Source organism: Colobus angolensis, unplaced genomic scaffold (genome assembly GCF_000951035.1).
Source record: "Colobus angolensis palliatus isolate OR3802 unplaced genomic scaffold, Cang.pa_1.0 Scaffold86, whole genome shotgun sequence".
NCBI lineage: Eukaryota > Metazoa > Chordata > Mammalia > Primates > Cercopithecidae > Colobus > Colobus angolensis.
Genome location: NW_012122487.1, coordinates 2,405,888 through 2,428,027, shown reverse-complemented (window position 1 = coordinate 2,428,027; position 22,140 = coordinate 2,405,888). Strand labels below are relative to the sequence as shown.

At 36.3% G+C, this 22,140-nt stretch overlaps 1 protein-coding gene across 1 annotated transcript in view; it reads right to left on the bottom strand.

Annotated features, from left to right (window-relative positions):
• The window catches only part of MLLT3 (myeloid/lymphoid or mixed-lineage leukemia (trithorax homolog, Drosophila); translocated to, 3), a 277,452-nt gene that overhangs the window by 100,707 nt on the left and 154,605 nt on the right, over nt 1-22,140 (bottom strand). Inside the window, 2 exon segments of the mRNA XM_011930354.1 lie at nt 500-643; nt 9,093-9,175. Of these exon segments, the coding sequence (XP_011785744.1) occupies nt 500-643; nt 9,093-9,175 (227 nt within the window).

Below are 22,140 nucleotides of genomic sequence, written 5' to 3'. Positions count from 1 at the left end.
ATCCATCTTTTATCAACACAAAATTCAAACAAACAAAAATGTGTATTTAAATGACTCAAACATGTAATATGAGTGAAGATACTTTTTCTATTAATTGTGATCAAGAAAATTTGGATTTCTTTTTATATAATTTTTAATGTGACTTGCAACTTAACCCAAAAGTTTCTATAACTGATACAACACAGTTCAGATATTATTCTTTTCTTAAATGAGGAGAGTTTATTGCTTGTTTGTTTTGGCATTTTGTCATAATTAAATTTGAGCTGCATAGATTTTAAGACTGTTTTGATAAATAGTGTAATTTCAAACTTATACCTATCTAAAATATTATTGTCTACCTCTTCATCTGAACACATGAATCCACAGCTAAGCCATCAAGTTACATCATCTCTTTTCACCTCTCCCAAAACCTTATTATACTTTTTAACACATCAGGAACTAGTTTTTTTTGTTTTTTGTTTTTTAATAGGAACGCTTTTCACAAGAGAGTGCCACTTACCCCTCCTGCCTTCAGCAACTTTCTCCTAAAGTCCTCTGTGGGGTTGTTGAAAGTTAGCTTTTCACAGCGGAGGTGATTCACTGGTGGATGGCCTTCAAGATGCAGGAATAAGTCATAATCAAAGCGGACTTTCCTAGGTTCTTCCTGGAGGTTAAAAAAATTTATGAAAGAAAAAAGAGAGGCATAAGTGAAATTTTAAAAGCAAAATTTACTCCTCATAAGAAATAGAAAAGACCTAAGACATCTAACAGCTAAACTATCAGAGCAGTACTGGGGGAAAAAAAGTATCATGGAATCATCAATGAAACAAAATGGAAATATCTGACAAATTAGTTTCTTGTGTTAGGGGAAACGAAATGAGAAAAACTTCTCATCTTCCCCATGATCTTTCAGATGACAGGATACTAGCAACACAGCCACCCAACTAGAAACCAAGCACATTCCTTCCTCTTCCCTACCCCACTACACTCACCATCAAAGGCTGCCATTTTCTCCATAAATATTTCTTCAAACAAGCCCTCTAACTACTACTACTAGGCTCTTACTCATGGCCCAAACTACTATAAACTCTTTACTTTGGGATATATTCTCTTCAATTCCACCTCCATTCAGGCCTTAAGATTATCTATATGAAACAAAAATCTAGCCATTTTCACTTCCTAATTAAAATTTCAACAGCTTCCAATGGCCATTAGGCTAAAAACCCTAATCTCACCTGAATGCCACATAAGAGCCTTCATAATCTGGCTCTTGGCTTCATATCCTACCATTCCCCTTCCATGCATCTGACGGCCTAGCAATATCCCACTGCTGGTTGCTTCCCAGTACTTACCATGTTGTAGGTTACCTCTGGTTTCATTCTTGCTTTGCATTACTACCTTCACTGCCTACCTCCATTTCTCTACCTACTGCTTCACCTACATAACTTCTCATCCTTCCCAACTTAAGACTTCACTTTTGGAAAACCTTCCCTTAACTCCCAACTCCCCACTGCCTCTCCTCTACCCTGTATGCATCTTTCTCTTACCCTTGCCACATCTTAGAATAATTGCCTTCTTATTATCACCATTTACTCTGCTGGATCAGAAGATTGTTGAAAGTAGGAACAATGTTTGAATCATCATTGTATCCTCAAAAACTAGTTTATGACTATACACAGTAGAAATGCAGTAAGTACCTGTGAGATTAATAAGAATGGCATTTTTCTGAATAAATAACTAGGACAAAATAGCATCTTATGCAAAAGAACACAATAATTAGAATTTCATGATACCTAGGTTCAGCTCTCAAGCCATTACTTAAGTTGACTGAACATTTATCCCTCTCTACACATTGATTTTTAGCCACGCAAGGTGAAAATACAGACACAAGATAATAACGACAACTAATACGTACTTTAATATTCATCTCATTTAATTCTCACTGCTCTCTTTGGGGCAGATGTGAGCCTTGTTTTATTGTTATATTACTAATACATGATGAAACAAAAATGATTTGAATCCATTTCTTTTGACTCAAGGGTCTTAGCACCTGAAACTGTCAGAATATAAGAATTAACTACTCAAACTTCATAGTTTCCACTTCCTCATCCAAACTTCCCAAATCATAATCTCTACTCATTTCCTCAGTATCCCTTCACTTCCACTATAATCTGACGTGAAACCTACTTTTTCTCTCTCTTATCAGGATGCCATTCTCTCCTGGTTTTCCTCAAAGTTTACTGGCTGTTCCTTCTCAATCTTCTTCATGGACTTTCTTTTCTTTCTTCATTGACCCTTAAATGTGTTTTACCTTTCTGCGAAGTTTCCCAAGGAGATGACACCTATTCACAAGGAGTCAGTTCCACCTATGTGACAGTGACTCCCCTAAGTGTCTCATTGGCTGCCACATACATGTGTTCCACAGGTTGACTTATGGCAGCATCCAATTCATGCATTATGTTAAACTAAAGTTACCTTCATATGTGTCTTTTGTCCTATCCTCTATTATCTTGGTAAACAGTAATTCTAACTGCTTGCCAAGGTTAAAATACACAAAAACCATTCCCAACTGTTCCTTGTTCCTCACTCACTACAGTCAAATTTTCTCTAAGTTCTATTTAGTATTCGTCCTTATGAACTTTCAAATCTACCTATCCTTTCCTCTAAGGCATAAATACTGTCCTAGCTTAGACCACCACCATTCTTCATTTGATGTCCTCCCTGATTTTGAACTTACCTCATTCTACTTCCCACAATGACCAGAGAATGATCTTTCTAACACAAAAACCAGATTACAGCTTTCCACTGATATAAAAGCCTTTAATGGTTCATCATTTTCTGCAATAAAATCCCACTTCCTTGGAATAACCATTGCAGTCTCTTACTACCTTTCCTACATTTCTTTTGATATCTTACTATACTGTTTTTCCACACCTTTGAAGCATCTGCAGTTCCCCAATACTTCACATTAATTCATTCATTTGGCCTTTCATAAGTAGTGCTCCTCAAACCTAAAATGTCCTCCCTCCCAGCATAGCTCCCCTTCTATTGCCTAGTTAATGCAAACTCATTATTCAAGACCCAGCTAAAGCATTAATTCCTCTGGAAAGTCTTTCTCACTCTCCCAATATAATCTGAATTAGACGTCCTTCATAGCATTCCTCTATTAATTATCACATTTAGTTATGATTATTTTTTATTTATCTGTCCCTCCTCCAAGTTGTAAAACAGAAGATGCAACTTTAGAGTTAATTTTAAAAGGAGAGCATAACTGGGAGCATAAACTAGTAAAGCCTTTTTGGTAGACATCTTGACAATATCTGTCAACATACTAAATACATATGATGTTTGACCCAGTAATTCTACCTCTAAGAATCTCTTCCATAGAAATATTCAAACATAGGTACAAAAATATACCATAAAATGTTCATGGTAGCATTGGTTATAATAACAAGAAACGAAGAATGATCTTCATCATTACCATATAACACCATTCAGGTGTTTAAAAATACTGACTTTGAAAGGCATATTGCTAACTGAATTAAAGGCAAGTCACAAAAAAATATTAAATCATGCCCCTGCCAATCTATGCTGACACACATTTTATCTATGCAAATACATGGAGGGAAATCTGGGAAGACTGTACCAAATAGTTAACAATCATTAAATGTAGTCAAAGGACTAAAACTCCTAAGTTCTATTCCATATACTTTTCCTAGGAAAATATATACCCCTGTACACTTTCTGAAAGAGAAAAAGATATTGAAGAATACATTAATTACCAGCATAAAAAGAATGAGGTAATATCAACATCACTTTATAGTCTACAACAGTCTAAAACAGAACAAAAAACATCACTTTTCAATAAAACCAACGGTAAGCACCACAGAAAATGACTCTCCAAATCCTGAGTATGTTTTTTTTTAAGATTTTTTTTAAGTAAGAAAAAAGTACTCATAAACTTGTGCTCTGGCCAACTGAATATCTTCTCTTAGAAGGCAGACATCGATATTATGTCAGTCTATGCCCCTCAGAAAACATTCTTCTTCAAAGTTCAAATAAGAAAGCATGTGCTTACTCTCTGTATATAAATAATACATTTCCTAGAGGTGGAAATTTGTTTTTGGCAATATCAAGTTACCCTCTCTCATTCTGCAGAAAGTTCAGTTCTTGACATTTACTCTCTCTTTTATGAGATCATATTGAAAGAGAGAAGCATGGGATCCTTTCAAACATAAATCGATTATGTTTCAGTGTCCCTGTTGGTTTAGAGTTTCTGAAACACACAATTCTCACAAATAGGCTTGTTTTGTTGGACACAAATAGAAAATAAGACAGAATTAACATACACAAACTCAAGAGAAGTACTGACACTCTACTACCGCTCTTGACCCTGACAGCTCAAATAAATGAGCAGAACTGAAGACGAGCTCATTACAGAAGCAGGGAAAACACAAGGATGGGAATGTGACCAAGGACAGGATATCTTTAATATGTAGAATTAAGACTCTTCCACCATTACCTGGAATTATTTTTTCTGCTTTCCCTCATTCCTATGAAAACTCTGAACAACACTTTTTCATGAACCATTTAATATGGTTTGGCTGTGCCCCTACCCAAATCTCATCTTGAATTGTGGTTCCCATAATCCCCACGTGCCTTGGGAAGTAATTAGGTTATGGGGGTGTTCTCTCATGCTGTTCTCATGATAGTGAGTGAGTTCTCACAAGATCTGATGGTTTTATAAGAGGCTTTTCCCCACTTTGCTCTGCATTTTTCTCTCCTGCTGCCTTGTAAAGAAGGACATGTTTGCTTCCCCTTACGCTAGGATTATAAGTTTCTTGAGGCCTTCCCAGCCATGCAGAACTGTGAATCAATTAAACCTATTTCCTTTATAAATTACCTAGTCTCGGGTATTCCTAACAATGTGAGAAGGGACTAATACATCATTACTATAATGGATGTTTACTCTTCAAGACAGAGTTGAATAAACTCCAGGGATAAATAAAATAATAAATATACAAAATAAATAAATGAACACTCTGAAGGAAGAGCCTAGACCTATTAAATTTTTACCAATGGATCATTTGAGTAACATGAAAAATAAAAAATAGATACAGCTGGACCTTGGGGAATAAGCCAGACACAGAAAGACGAGTACTGTCTGAGTCCACTTATATGAGATATCTAAAACAGATATCATATATATAAGATTTTAAATTCATAAAATCAAAGACTGAAATGGTGGTTACCATGAGCTGGGGAGAGGGGAAAATGAATTGTCAATCAACAGGCATTAAGTTTCAATTAAGTAAGATGAATAAGCTCTAGAGATCTGCTGTACATTGTAACTACAGTCAACAATAAGGTATTATACACTTAATATACTTAAAATTTAAGAAGCTAGATCTCACATTAGGTGCTCTTACAAGTTAAAATTAGAAAAAATAAAGAAACAAATATATCTAGCTCAGAGATCTAGATCAGACTATAGTAAACATTTGGTTTCCAAGACATCCTAAGAAAACAATACAGTGGCAAAGCAATAATTCCTTTTTTAACTAAGAAATTAGTAACATATAGAAAAGTACTTAAAATGCTATATCCATGTGCCCTCTACTGAGATTAAACACATAACACTTTCAGAGATTTGCTTTATCTTTTTCTTCAAAGAAATAAAATTTGGCCAGTCGGGGTGGCTCACACCTCTAATTCTAGCACTTTGGGAGGCAGAGGTGGGCAGATCGCTTGAGCTCAGGAGCTCGAAACCAGCCTGGGCAACATGGTAAAACTCTGTCTCTACAAAAAATACAAAAATTAGCTGGGTGTAGGGGTGCATGCCTGTGGTCCCAGCTACTTGGGAAGCTGAGGTAGAAGGATCACTTGATCTCAGGAAGTGGAGGTTGCAGTGAGCTGAGATTGCACCACTGCACTCCAGTCTGGGTGACAGAGTGAAACCCCATCAAAACAAAACAAAACAAAACAAAACAAAAGAACTTTATATGTGTAAGCTTCTCCATTCCTCTCCTCCTGTAACTAATGCCCTTAAGTTCCCGTGTTGTCATTCCAACATATGTTCTTATACTAAATACATACCTCTCCAGAACACCATTACTTATTTCAGTAATTTCTTTAAAAAATACACAAATGATATAACCATGTACATACATTTCTGCAACATTTAAGTCATCATTTTTTGAGACTTACTCATGTTGCCACACTAAATACTGTACAGAATTCTATGGATTACTTAACTACCATTTATTAATCCACATCTCTACATAGGGCCAGTTAGGTGTATCCTACTTTTCCATATTACAAACACTGAAATATATATGTATTATTGTGTACATGTGAAACCAGAAATCATTATAAGTATGAAATTTTAAAGAAAGCCTAAAACTACAAAACAGAAATAAGCTAATCTATATACTAAAGAGAAAATCTACAACGTTCCACTTGTGTCTATTTTACAATGGCCACAAAGGAAGAGCTGTTTTTCATCTCATATGCTGCTTTCTTGCCTTATATTTTAAGAAAATAAAATCCCCCACAAAGTGAATATATGTCTTACAGTCATAATGACTACCGAATGTGCCTTCATTATATCTTGCTTTTACTCTGTTCCATGAATTTCAAGAAGACTGAATGTGTGTGTGTGGTGTGGGGTGTGTGTGTGTGTGTGTGTGTGTGTGTGTGTGCGCGTGCGCGCGCACGCAGTAGGGAGTGATACTTGCTGCCTCTTCATCCTTTACTTGTTCTCTTCTTAAATCTGGCATATGGGGAAATCCCAGATATTTTTTTAAAGCAGGAAACTGAGCAATTCATAAAATAGATTCCTCTGCTTAACTCAGAGCTTGTACAAATGACCAGAAACGTTAAAAACAAGAAAAGAGAGAAGATACTTCACTACATCATTATTTCCAAACTGAAGTCAATGCAATGTCAAACTAACTTTGCTGGTAGGAAGACAGTGGTATAATCATAACCATCATGGTCTTCTCATAACAGATCATAATTGTCTATTCTTTAATTTCTTTGAGATAAGAACTTTGCTGGCTTGAAGGGCTAGATTGTTCCTATGATGTAGCCCAATCTCTAGATGAAATTACAACACTGGATATGAGGATGTGATAAGAGGGAAGAAAAGCACCATATGATCTTCATCACTTAAACTTCTAAGATATTAAAAGGGTAGTGGGAAAGATGGGAGATAGAGACAGGCTCTAAATTTCTTCCCATAAACATACCGCTTACATTAAAATTACACTGAAAAATGAGCAAAGGATATGAATAGTCACTTCTCCAAAATAAAATACAAATGAACAATGAGCATATGAGAAGATGTTCAAACTTGTAAGTCATCAAAGAAATGCATATAAAACCAAAATGAGGTATACTTCACATCTACTAGGATGACTATAATATACAATAACAAGTAACAAGTATTGGAGAAATTGGTGGTGAAAGAAAAAGAGAAGAAATAAAAGAAAGCCAAAAACCATTTTCTTAAGGGAAATAGCACTTGAAATGAGAAAAATGAGCACTTCAATATGAAGGCGCATCACATGAGCAGATATAAATACATCTCAACAAATTTGATTTGATGACAAATATGTGAACTATTCAGTGGTATCACCACTAAGAAAGATAATCATTATTCTAGCAAAGAGTTATTGCTAGACAGCACAGAAGTTAGGAGTATAGCTAATGGAGAGAAAGACCTAGATCACAAATCTGGTTTTAACACTTTCTAACTGCTGAACTGAGCACTGAGACTGCTATAAGTTAAGAAGGCCAGTGTGACGCTGTTCCAGTGGAAGGGACTGCACATTAAAGAGTGGCTTATCAGTGGTTCTCTTACTTACTAAGCATCAGAAGGACTAGGAAATATGCAGATTCCTAGGCCCTACCTCCAGAGACTCTGATTCGATAGATCTGGGTAGAATGTGAGAATCTCATTTCTAACCCATTCTTAGGGTAATGCTAATGCCATCCCAAGGACCATATTTTACTGAGCACTGGTTTGGATAACATGATATTCTATTTGCTCAGTTCCTTAAAAGAAAAAAAAGCCAATTACCTGACTTTTCAGCAGGTTTTAGAAATTATGATATCTCTGGAGGAAAAATAAGGAATATAATAATTAGCATTTTAAGTGCTTATCTATAAGGTACTATTCTAAATACTTTGCATAAGTTTATTTTATCTAATCCTACTAACCACCTTTTGAGGTAAGTACTCTTATCTCCTCATTTCATAAATAAGGAAAGTAAGCTCCACAGAGGTTGAGCAATTTGTCTGGCATTATACAATCTGTGTGTTATGCCACATCTGTAGTGCTGAAAACTTTTTTTTTTTTTTTTGAGATGGAGCCTCACTCTGTCACCCAGGCTGGAGTGCAGTGGTATGATCTCGGCTCACTGCCATCTCCGCCTCCTGGGTTCAAGTGATTCTCTTGCCTCAGCCTCCCGTGTAGCTGGAATTACAGGTATCCACCACCATACCCAGCTAATTTTTGTATTTTTAGTAGCGATGAGGTTTCACCATGTTGGCCAGGCTGGTCTCGAACTCCTGACCTCAAGTGATCTGCCCGCCTCAGCCTCCCAAAGTTCTGGGATTACACGTGTGAGCCACTGCGCCTGGCCTGAAAACTTTTAAATTCAGTAAAACCCATATATCTGAAGTTGAAATAACTATATACATGTATGGTGTGGGTATCAGCTAAAGATAAAATGAGATTATTCTTTGGAAGCCTCAAAAAAATTCTACAGATATGAAAATGAGAAAAGAAGCATTTTACTGAAAAACTATAATTCTTCTTTTCTATTTTACAAACATATTTATCTTTTCCAAAATGGTAATCACTCCTCTCTTTAAAGGAACACTTAATGAATTTCATATAATCTGACTTCATTTAATTAAAATTATCTTCTTCTAGCCACTTCCTTGATAATTAAGGGTAATGATAGCCAAAATTCCTAGAAGACAAATTTAACTTTTATTTTAATATCATCTAGTGACAGAAGTGCTTATGAGTCAAAATTATTTTAAACATCATTTGGTTAATGGTGGATCTTCTACTGAAAGATTAATGGGTAAAGATTACATACCTTGTTTTTAAAATAAACCTCAATTGGCAAAATGAAACCAGCATACCCAGATTCTTCTACTTTGTAAGGTGGATCTTTGCACACTGCAACATTAAAAAAGAAAATAGGTAAGATGAGAATAATAGACAAAAAGACATTCTTCTTTAAAAAAAAAAAAATCCCATTCTACCGTCTAGATCACACCCAATTTTCATAGCCCCTTGCCAAACCCCCAGTTGAGTCTCTGATCTATCCTTTATTTCTTCTCCAGAAACCATAACAATAATTTCTCTTATGTAAAGCAGATATGTAAGTCATTTACTCAAATCTTGGTGGAGAATAGCTCATCACAGTCAACCATGATTATTAACGAGTGAACTTCACTTGTTATTACCCTGCCCTAAAGCTTTAGGGAAACTGATGATTGCTTCCTATGACCCAAAGTTTGAAAAGAACTGTAAGCTTCCTAAGAAGAGTATTATCTATGTCTAGTCTTTGATGCAAATCACTCTCCACCTTAACTCCTGACGTGTCTGAGATGTCCTGACTTTTTTATTTTATTTTTTTTATTTATTTATTTATTTATTTATTTATTTTGTGAGACAGAGTTTCGCTCTTGTTGCCCAGGCTGGAGTGCAATGGTGCGACCTCGGCTCACCGCAACCTGCGCCTTCCTGGTTCAAACGATTCTCCTGCCTCAGCCTCCCAAGCAGCTAGGATTACAGGCATGCGCCACCACACAAACTAATTTTGTATTTTTAGTAGAGACGCGGTTTCTCCATATTGGTCAGGCTGGTCTCGAACACCCGACCTCAGGTGATCCGTCTGCCTCAGCCTCCCAAAGTGTTAGGATTACAGGCACGAGCCACTGTGCCTAGCCTAGAGATGTTCTGACTTCTATGCCATCTGCTTTCCTTAGAAAATCCCAAAACCAGAGTTTCTCAATGACACATAACCTCCCTCCTTCACCCACCCAAAAGGAATGTTTACTGAAATACCAAAATACATGTAAACACTTAAGATCTAATCACATCATAAGAATACAAAAGAAACAATAAGGCTTTTATTTCTCAAGGAGTTAAAAGGAAGCAAGACTATTAGGCAAGCTCTTGGGGAATGAGAGACCCTAAGAAGCTAAATAGGATTTCATTCCACTAAACTTTCAATTAAATGAAAATCAATCACAAGCCAACTGAAACCATTTCAGTTAAGACTACATTTTGGTGGTATCATGAAGTAAACACGTACATGCCAAATACCAAGGCCACACACACTGATGCCCTGAGTCCTCTTCAGCAGCCCCAGCTTACCTGTCCCTTTGTCACCTACCAACACCCCTCTGTTTCATTCCAATGCATTTCCCCCAAATGCGCCCAGCATTTCCCACCAGTGCCTAGTCCTCCTTCTGTCCCTTCTACCACACCTTGAAGCTACTCAGTATCCTCTGCAAATTCTAATTCTAATTTCTTCACAAGATCTTTTTAGACCACAAAGTATTACCGTCTCTTTTCCTTTTATCCTCCCGAAAAGTTAACTGCCTGAATCAGTGCCTTGACATTGAACAGAGTTCCTTATGACCATATTTTGAAAGATCTTTCTGCTAATTTCCTTTCACTTCTCAAGGACAGAAAGCACATTCACCTCAAGAAGATAGATTGTAAGGGCTCAGGTGACAGCAGCCCAGCATACTTGGGTGCCAATCCATGATCCTCCTCAGACTATGCAAGCTACCTCTGCAAAATTATTTCACCTCAAATCTCTGGGTTCCTCTTCTAGGCAATGTGAAGACTAAACAGGGTGACTGTTACGGACTGAATGTTTGTATTCCTCTAAATCTCATAAATTGAAATCCTATCAGGAGGTAGGAATTTTGAAGGTGATTAGGTCATGAAGGTGGAAACCTCATGAATGGGATTAGCACCCAAGAGAGCTCTCTCTTGCCCCTTCCTCTATGTGAGGACAAGGTGAGAAGACAGCAGTCTGCAACTCTGAGGAGGGCCCCCACCAGAATCCCACCATGCTGGCACTCTGATCTGGGACTTTCAGTCTCCAGAATTGTGAGAAGTCCACTTGTGTTGTTTATAAGCCATCCAGTGGATGGTACTTTGTTAAAGCATCCTGAATGGATAAGCACAATGATGTGTGTATAAGATGCAGCACAGGACCTGGCGCACATAAGTTCTCAGTAAGTGACTCAAGCCAGGCAGGAAATCTAACCCTGAAACACCCAATTGCTATGTAGCCTTTTGGATGAAAATAAACAGGATGCAGCAAGTAGAGAGCCCTAGATTTGGGTCAGAAGACTCAGGTCCACAGCCCTGGATTGAATATTCTCTAGACAGCCTATGCTTTCTCTCTCTTTAAAGAAGAGGAAACACCATCTACACAACTGAGGCATGGCTGTCGACACGCAAGGAGACTGTATGTAAGGAAACAGAAGCACGAGGCATTTTTATTACAGACATGATGTTGATAATGTACCTGGAAATTGGTTAGACATTCCACAAGCAAAAATATGGTTACAAAAAGGTAAACTGAAGCCCACCTTAGGAAAATTGTCCCAAACTGATATAAGAAGTAAATCAAGAATGAGGCATCTCACATGACCTTATAAGTTTCTCTAACAGAAAAATGAAAAAGTGAAAGGATCCAGAATGGCTTCAGTCTTGCATTCAGTGACCACCTGTCAACCCATCATGAGTATTCAAATACTGTGAACATTGGGGGTTGGGGGAGAAGGGAGAGAGTCTCACTAAACGCACTGAGCTGCCCCCACCCCACCTTAGCAAGAAGGCTAGTGTTACGCTCATGACATTTCCAGGCTGCAAAGCCCCATTTCAGAACAGCAATTTCAGTGTCCAGGTTGCCTGGGATTAATCATGCCAATGTCACTGGAAGGAAGTTTATTTTGTGGGCTGCTGCACATGCCAGAGAAGTTATAGCTGTTCCTCTATATACCCTTTTGTATAATTCATTTTCTGTATTCTGAATGCAAATTGCTCCTATTATCGGAAACAGCCATTAGTGAGCACATCTTATCATTGAATGTCTGTGGATTTTTTTTCCCCACCCGTTAAAGAAAATGGCCTGCTATGCACTAATACTCCGTAGAAGTGTGATTTTATAAGAAACTGTTTACCAATTCATATAATTATTTTTAAATGTAATAATTTCATCAACAATAATGAACAATGTCTGTAAAGCACTGAGTTCTTAATTAAAAGCAAACAATAGGAACTTTTTACACACAATAAACAGGCTAGAAAATCAGTAGCCATGTAAATACAAACTTACAGTTCTAATCTGAAGAAAGTCCAATTAGGGGAAGTTATTTATTTGGGTATTTTATGATCAGAATGATTAGTATGAGTTTCTTAATTCAAAACAAGAAACACAAGTTAAAACTCAGAAACATTTTAGCCAGTAGGGATAGTACATTAGATATAAAGCAATTCTTTTTAAAACGAGTAGAACCATGTTTGGGAGGGTTCACCTTCTGTCACTTGCACACTTCTTCGTTGAGAGTCTCTTCTCTCACTGCATTAAGTTTATGATAGCTAAGCATTCTAAACCCTTAAATTAACTCTTCCTCTTGATTGTTCAAGAATCAGATCATCCTTAAGCTCTACGTCATAAAAGGCCAAGTTTCAGAAGCTACTGAAGGAATATTCACCTTTAAAGAGCCATTAAAATCTATAGCTGACAATAAAATGGGATAATTAACATTTATTTTTTAAATTTTCATGTCCTATTACATGCATATGTGTTTTCACATATTAATTCAGGCAAAATTATTAAAAACTTTTTTCATCTGTAAAAATCCAGCCCAGATGTTAGCTCTTTCAGAACATCTCCCTTGGCTCTCTTCCATGATCTTGTTGCAATGAACAAGTCAGTAGGTAAGTCATTTCCCTCTCAGACTCCTCCACTAGACAGACCCCCTGGAAGTCAGCAACCACAATCATTATTCATCTCTGTAATGCCTGACACTACTGTTGGGCCAAATAATATGTACTTAACAAATGTCTGTTAAATTTAACTTTTAAAAGACTCATGCTACCCTTCGCCGATTTACCACTGCCAAAGAAGTTGTTTTTCCAATAGAAGTGGTGAGTTGACAGTAACCAATCAAACTCTTCTCCAGACCCCCTACAATCAACATAAACTTTTAAAACTGTTTAAAAACTGATGCAGGTGATAGAAAAGTGTTGCCACAAGGAAATTTTTCTTGAGTACTGTGGAACTGGTCCTAGTTCTGAGAGTACCACATTTTAAGCAACTGAGTTAATCAACTGGACCAGAAGATCGCTAAGGCCATTTTGAAACTAATATTCAACAGCCATAAATAATGGCTCCCCTTCTCCTCTCTGTCCACACATTACTACCCATGTGCTCCAAGACTCTAATTGGGAGAGGTTTTCAAAACTCTCTTTGTCCAATTAATCCCATGTACCATGTAAGGTCTATTAGGATACTATAACGAAAATTCATGCCTGAGAGAAACAGACCAAAGTTTTTGTTTGTTTAAAAAGAAGTGTAATTGGGTTTACTTGCATTTTTCCCTGAAATGGCTTTTCAAAATGACAGACACAATATAGATTCAAATATATAATATGTAGTATGATGCTAACCATACATTAACCAATAACCTGTTTAATTTTTAGTTGGAAAACATGTACACAAGGAAGAAAAACACATGGAAAGAGGGAAAAGAAAATGATTTGGCAAATTTTCAATAAGTCAAAGTTAGAAATAAGTTAGTTAGAAATAAGTCAAATCCTTACTTATTAAAAGTCCTTACTGAAAATTTTAATATTCTCATTTAGAAGTAAAAGATTTGACAAAGAGCTATGCTTGGTACAGAGAAATAAAAGCTCCGTAATTGAAAAAATATGTTTGTGCTTATATAATAAATTACATATATATTCAATAAATAAATGTAATTAATAGGAGCCATTTTTTTAGTACCAAAAGAAAAAACTCTGCCAACTCCGTAAGACCTTCATTTAAGCTTTAGAAACATTATTAGGCAACAGTTTTTTCCCAAAACCTCAGGAAAACAGCTGGTAGATTCCTCTCCAGAGCATCCCTTTAGTCTATTTGTTTTGATGCTATGATTTATGGCCATCTGAATACTTTTGTTAAGAACATGGCCCAGTTGCCCATTGATAATTATTGGCTTTACTTTATTTACTGTGCAGAGAGCCCTTCAGGAAGGAAACACATCAAACTCTCTACATATAGACTGGTTATTACTATTGCTTTGTGTCAAATGTCCCTTCCAGCTTTAGCATTTTGGACTCCCTCACTTCCTGCTTCAGTTCTACCACATCAGAGCCCCCAGGAATGGGGCAAACAGGGTCCTGTTCAGCCCATCTCTCTGCACCCAAACTGTTCTGCACTAGCATCTGGAAGTCTAGAGCCAACGTCTGAAAGTCTGAGCATCAGAGCGTATCTTACCGTACCTACCACTAAACGTGGCTTAAGGCTTTTCAGTCAAGACATTTTGAAAACAAAAATCAACAGTTGAGTTTCGTTTTTATTTTTATAAGCACACACATGCACACACAAAAAGATTCACCATTGCTTTTATTCAGCCCACTTCAAAACAGATTATTCCTGAAGAAAAAATTTTAAAAAGTTTTCCCTCTTTTGTGTTTTATTTCCTCCATTTCCTTGAACAAGAATTAAAGATAGCATCAACAAATATATTGAGCTGTATGTTGAGCTGGTATCACCTTGTGGATCTTTTAAAAAATTCAAATGCAATTCTAAAAACCTAATTGCTTCCTATACAATAAAGAACTGTAGCCATACACTATAACTGTCTAATTAACTTTCATAAAGTTTTAAAAACACAAACTAGATACAGTTCACTAGCAGAGAATATGCAGACCACCTGTCCGCCTCCTCTGGACTCACCACTCAAGGCCTGACTCGATAGCACCACTTCTGGAGAGCCTTCTGCCAATATTCAAAACAAAAATGGTCATTTCTCTCTTCTACGTTTTTCTCATTGCATCATATTAGCTAATCCTAATATATCTGCTACCATCAAGTCCCATCCTCATCCCTACTTAATTCTGAGCTTTCCAAAAGCTAATGCTGTTTCTCACACCTCCTCTCATTCCTTATCCCAGACGATCATTTATGAAATTGAGTTAAATTTGTGAAACATAACTTTAGCATGAGTTTTAAAGGAAGGGATGGAGAAAGTATACAGGAGAAAGTATACAAGGCCTGGACAGCAAGCAGAAAGTGTGAGCAAAGGCATCAGGAGAGTAAAATTCAATATAATGAGACAGTCGGTATAAGCAGAAACATTGAAAACAACGAAACAACACACGATACAAATAAAGTTTACATTTGTATAGAAAACATCATGCTATACACACTCAGAAATTCATGTCAAAAGTCCAGGAGAGGAAAAATAGATTGTACTCATAAAGGAGGGATTATTAAATTTGAAATGTTACAGAGAACCCCTAGATTTGGAATAAGAATTCGAGACTCCAAATTGGCTATATTGCAAAATCTTAATGATGATACATAAAAATTACTTCATTTGTTAGTAACTTGGAATCTTTACTTATATATTCAGAATATCCCTAGCTTCTCTTTCAAGGGGGTGGGGGGGGAGGAGAAATTTTCTTTAGCATATGCACAATATTTTTAGTTTTCTAAGGAGTTTAGTCATTAGAGTTAGCAAAGTCCATGTAGCTGAGGTTAAGTCGATACATTTCATCTTGAGGGAATATAAGAGCTATGTTAAAACAGGACTGCCTTCACAATCATTTCTTCAAGGAATGTATAACAAATAAGTCAGCAAAATTCAGAAGTTGCCCAAAACTAGATAATATTATTAATTGTTAGGAAATACTAAATATAATTCCTCAGGCTTACATCTTTCACTAAAATTAATAGTGCTTCTCCTAGCAACTTGCCCCAAGCTCCTTCAATGTAACTCAGTCTACAGAATTGTTTCAAATGATTAGCCTAGTGGAAACAGATGTCCAGGCTAATATAATGCAAAATAGAAAAACTGTATCTTCAGAGAAGGTTCAACCTAGAAACAGACCTAACTTTTTACAGAAAATTATACAAATGGAAAAATCTTGAGACTTGTATTCCAAGAATTATTATCATTTTCTTAAAGTTAAACCCTGAGCAAAATACTCCTATCTCAGAAAGTCCATCTGGAAAAGCAACACTAGCTACACAGAAAATGATCTTCTAGGAAAGTAACTAAGAACTGCTCCTAATATTTGGTGGGAACATCTTCATTTCAGTGTGTACTACTACATCATAAAAGTTGTTCATCTGAAACTCAGTTCTTCTTGGCGGCTTTTTTAAAATAAAATATATAAAAAGCCATTGAAGAGTATCACTTCCTAAAACAATCGCCTTTTGATTTCTGTAGATAGCAGAAAAAACAAACATTGGGACAGCCCTCTGGCATCTAAATTTTACCCAGGCTTCCATGTACTACATGTGGCCCAGCCATTGCTAAAACTGGTATAGTTTTTTATTTAGGAAAAAAAAAAAAGAATTTTAATGTGTTAATTTATAAAATTATACTTTTCATTAATATTAACTCATTTCTTCTCAATAATAGCCAAATTAATTAAATTCAACAAGCACTACAAAATCTTACGTTTACAAAGATAAGACAAGAGTCCTGTTCTCAGTCTAACCAGAGACCATTGCCTGCTAAGTACAAGTTCTATTCTAGGGACTGTAGATAGAGCAATAAACATAATTGACAAGCCCCCTGCACTCAATAAACTTATATCCACTGTTGGGACATAAAGGGAGGAAGTGGAGAGAAAGACAACATGCATATATAAAACACTGCGAAAGTACTGAGTGACAAGTGCTACACAAAAATAACAGTATAGAATAATACAAGTGCTATGATAATAAAACAGACTAAAAGAATAGGAGCTCTTTTTCATTTTAGAATCATAGTCCCTCTTTAAGGAAGTGGTATTTAAGTTGAGACCTGAAAGAAAAAAAAGGGGGGAGGGCATGTGCTGGCCTGGCAGGAAAAAATGACATTTATATTGGTTACAGAGGAAGATGTGCAAACAATCTGAAGCCTGTCCTTACATTCACCTCCAGCACTACTTAGCCCCTTACCGGATTTCTTCCTCTACAGCTGAGGTGAAAGCCATTTCTTCCTTCCTAAACATTTCCTACTTGGGCTTCTCTTCCATGAATTCAGCATGTAATAACCCACACAGGTTTGGCTCTTACAATTTCACGATAATCTCGTTTCTCATACCTTAAATTCTCCTAATGCTATAAACCCCCAAAAGCTTATAATGACTCTACATTATAAAGATTTTATAAGTAGATATAATTCTTGGGAATTTATATAATCTAATTTTTCTTTTTCAATCTGTCCCTTGAAATTTCAGAGTTCCTAAACACAATAAAGAATCTGGACTAAGGAATACCAAGGCATAAAAAAGCAGCGGATTTTAAGTGCAATTTGAGAAAAGGAAAGATAACAGGTGAAAAGCTATCTACACAAGGGAGGGAAATAGTGTTGTAGGGAAAAAAATTACATGGTTCAGGAGAGAAAGGGGAAAAGTACAAAAAGAGATAATGTTCAAATTATTAATACACAGTAGTTATAATTTTCTCAAACATATTCATCTTAAAAGGATAATTTTCAACTGAAATAGATGGGTTTTTTCTTTTAATAAATGCACTGTATGAAAGCTACTTTTAAATACGCTACATCCATATTCTCTTACGTAACATGAAATTTCATTTTTTATTCTGATCCCTTTTCTCCAAATGCAGAGGACAACAAAATTGTGTTACACACAACAGTTATCAATTGTAGCAGGGTGATAGAAATGACAATGTATTATAAAATAATCAAATATAATAAATCAAAAATAAAACCCATTTCTGAGTTTTGAAAAATAGCCTAGGAGCCCATCAGAACCTAACTTGACAGAAACACTAAAACGTGATGGCTCAATTTCTCTTAATTAATTTTTGTTTTATTTCCTTTTCCAGGAGAGGATCCAAAATTGTTCTAACTTCAGAGAAAGGATTAAGAATAAGATTTCTTTTCAGCATCTTGTGAGCTCTACTTTTCTCCCCCCTGCATGGCATTCGGCATAGTGGTAGCCTGTCCTAAATATCCCAAATGATTTAAACTCCATTAGACATTAAAAACAAAGACTGAATGAGGGTGATGTTAATATGATGACGACGGTTTATACAGAGTGCATATAGGAGTATAGTTTCTGTTTAGGCTGACAATCTTTCAATCTTCTTCAAGAAACCAGGGAAAATCTGGTTTCTCCACTTTTCTCAAGCAAGGATTTCCAAACTGTATTCCAGGAAACCCTACATCCTTGCAAAGTGTTTAGATGATTCTACAAAAGGGTATTTGCTCCAAACAATGAAAAACTGAACAGCAGAAGGACCCATCCTAGTTTCAGATACAGGCTGAGTATCTCTTATCCAAAATGCTTGGGATCAGAGGTTGATTTTGGATTTTAGATTTTTTAGGATTTTGGAATATTTGCCTATACTTAAGGTTCAGATTTCAAATCCAAAAATCCCAATCCAAAATGCTCCCGTGATTATTTCCTTTGAGTGTCATGTTGTCATTCAAAAGTTTCAGATTTTGGAGCCATTTTGGATTTCGGATTTTCAGGTTAGGGAGACTCAACCTGCACAGTGTTAGTGTCCCCTTAACATTATGTGGAAAAAAGTCAGCTATGGCTAAAACAAAATCTGAAACCACTGTTCAAAAGCATGTACATTATGAAGTTTTAGCTATATCATTTAAGTAAACCTACTTTTACAGAGTATGGGTTCTTTTTGCTTGCTCCTATCAAACGTAGTATCAGTTTACTGTTTTCTCCCTACCCTAACTATAGAAGTGAGAAACACAGATCTCTCGGGTTTGTAACTCTGGCATGTCTTTGGGCTAAACAGATAATAGGATAAAGAACAGCTTTTATTCAATTCTGCAGGTCAACTTTTACAAAATACCTTCTGATTATCAAATGTGGTACTAATTGCATAGTATCTCTCATGGTCTCTGAATTGCAGGAATTACTAAGTAGGGGAACAAATATGACAGCACAAATATAAATGAAAGAGAAATCAAAACAAACATAAAAACTGCCAGTAGTCAATGTTATAGGAGGGTGCTCACACACTGAGATGCTTAGGGAACAAACCAGGGAGAAGCAGAGAGAGAGTCAGTTACTGGGGCTTAATGTTAGTTTGTTTTAAAGGAAGCAGGTATGACTGTCAAAAGGAAGAAGAAAACAAAATTTTAATGAGCAGTAAGATTCCAGAAAGCTTGGTAGAAGTAGATTATAATACAAGCTAGAGTATAATATGAAACATTCTACAGGATGGCAACTGAATTAGGTATTTAACAGTTCTTTTCAATCTAGAGACACTAAGAAAATAAGAGGAAGGTTAAAAAAGAGAGAGAGAGAGAACCAGATATTGGTAAAGTTTTTTTTTTTTTTTCAATTGAGACAAGGTCTCACTATGTTGTCTAGGTTGGACTTGAACTCCTGGCCTCAAGTGATCCTCTCACCTCAGCCTCCCAACTAACTGGGACTACAGGCTGCACCTCTATGCCCTGCTTAAGATTTTAAAAGTCCAGGCCAGGCACAGTGGCTCATGCCTGTAATCCCAGCACTTTGGGAGGCTGAGGTGGGTGGATCACGAGGTCAAGAGACCAAGGCCATCCTGGGCAACATGGTGAAACTCCGTCTCTACTAAAAATACAAAAATTAACTGGGTATGGTGGCACACGCCTGTAGTCCCAGCTACTCAGGAGGCTGAGGCAGGAGAATCGCTTGAACTCGGGAGGCGGAGGCTGCAGTGAGCCGAGATCATGCCATTGCACTCCAGCCTGGCAACAGAGTGGCACTCCATCTCAAAAAAAAACAAAAAACACAAAACATTAAAAGTCGATGAGCAGATTTAATCTTATTTAGGAGTAATAAAAAATCGCTATTTTGAGAATAGAAGCAAAGGTAACCAAACAAAGCATATTGTCTATTGCCCCAAATAAACAAAGAGAACAGAGAATACAGAAAATGAAGACTAAATACAAAGAAAGAAGAGGAAAAACAAGGCTGAAGGTTAAGATGCTGTAAGAAATTATGACTGTACCTCAAATACAAAAGTAGGAATTCTTATGTATGCTGCTAAAGCTTACAGTAATAATTGGTAGGTGTTTTCCTCACTTAAATCAAGGGCTCATTGAAAACTTTAATTTAGCAACAGGCAGCATTTTATGGAAGGGGCAGGTATGTATAATGTGGAGGCAGAGGAGGTTAGTGGTCGAGAACCAGAGCCTTTGAGAAAGATCCTTAGATTCAGATCCCATCTTGGACATATTATGTTCGGTTCCCTCATTTACAAAGTGAAGCTAATGCTATTGCCTATTTCGTATAGTTCCTATAAACTTTAAGAGATTATCCATGCTAGAAACCATGAGATAGTCCCTTAAGTTTTAAAACACTTTCTGAAAACTAGAAATCACCCAGTTATCTTAGTCAAATGCAAATCATAAATACTGGAGAATTTTTTGGACTTCTTACCCCAAACAGAGTGAAGTATATGTATTTGCCATCAGTATAATTAAATATTCCTAAATTTGTTTTTATTTTTGCTGTCACAGCTCCTTGACAGGGATATGTGAAAAAAGAAAATGTTCCTCACCTGGCGTTCTTTTAGCTCAATCCACCACTAAAGGTACTATTAGCAGAGAGGCCACACTAATCAACCTGCCTAGAAACTCGTGAAGCCCCAGCGAGCACATATTGTGAAAAAGCTTTAAGTAAGGCTTCTGAGGTTATGTACTAAAGCAGGAACATTGGAATATTGCAATAAAACAAATGAGTAGAAAATGGAAATGTAATCTGAGTTTCAGTCCTGTGGTACAGTAAAAGAAAAATTAACAGGGAATCAGGGGACCTGGTTCTGGCTCCATTTCTATCACAAACTAGCCATTTGTCCTTTAACCACTTACTCTAGCCCTCCTCTGTCACATAAGAAGCCAGCTTCCATTTCAGAGGTTGTTTCTACATCTAAAATTCTAACATTCTAAGGACTAGTCATATATATTACTTCTACTCTAACCTGAAAGCAAATACATTTTTTCATTATCTTCGTTTAAGCATAAAACATTTATGAGCTAAACACTATATCTGCTGTTAACACAATCAGGAAATTGAGACAAAACAAGCAACCAAACAACAAACATGAAGAGATTTAAAATCACCTTGAATTGTTTTAAATATATTTGGTAAAAGCATTTTTCTTAAATAGAGAACAACTATATTTTTATTAGATCATTAAATAAAGGAATACTAAATATAACAGGAAATACTAAATATAAAGGAATACTAAATAATTGCCCCCATGCAATAAAAATAAATTAGATTTTCATTTTCTTGTTTCCATTCTTACTTGGGAGTCACCTTAAATGTGCCGAGTAAAACCCTGTTTCACATGTATAAATCAAACCAGCAATCTGATTCCTCAGGAACTTGGTATAATTTAGTTAGAGCAGCATATGAACTCCAGTATTAAGAAATGAAACAACAGAACATACCTGGCAGCATTTATGAGAAACATCATGCCTTTAAAATGGTAAAATAGAAAATTAAATCAACTGTTTGCACATTAGGCATAGCACATTATGTAAAAAGCTCTTGAATGTTATGATTTTTCTATATATTGCACTTGTAACACCCTTGTTCTTAATCACATTGAAGCATATTACATTGCTTTTTAAATAGAATGTACCCTGCCACAATGCAGTCAATCTTAATAGTATTCCAGAACAGCGTGCCCATATGAAAGATAGGTTGATGAATAGGTTTATGTCCTATTCAAGGAGATGAAACAGCTCAATAGAAAGATTAAGTAAGGCTCCTGCCAGTAAGTTGAATCTTAAAGTCAAAGAGAAGAACACAACACAAACCAAATGTTAGACAAAGGTCAAACAAGAGAATAATTAAGACCCTAACTTGAAGAACTAGCTAGTGTTTGCTAATTCGGTGTA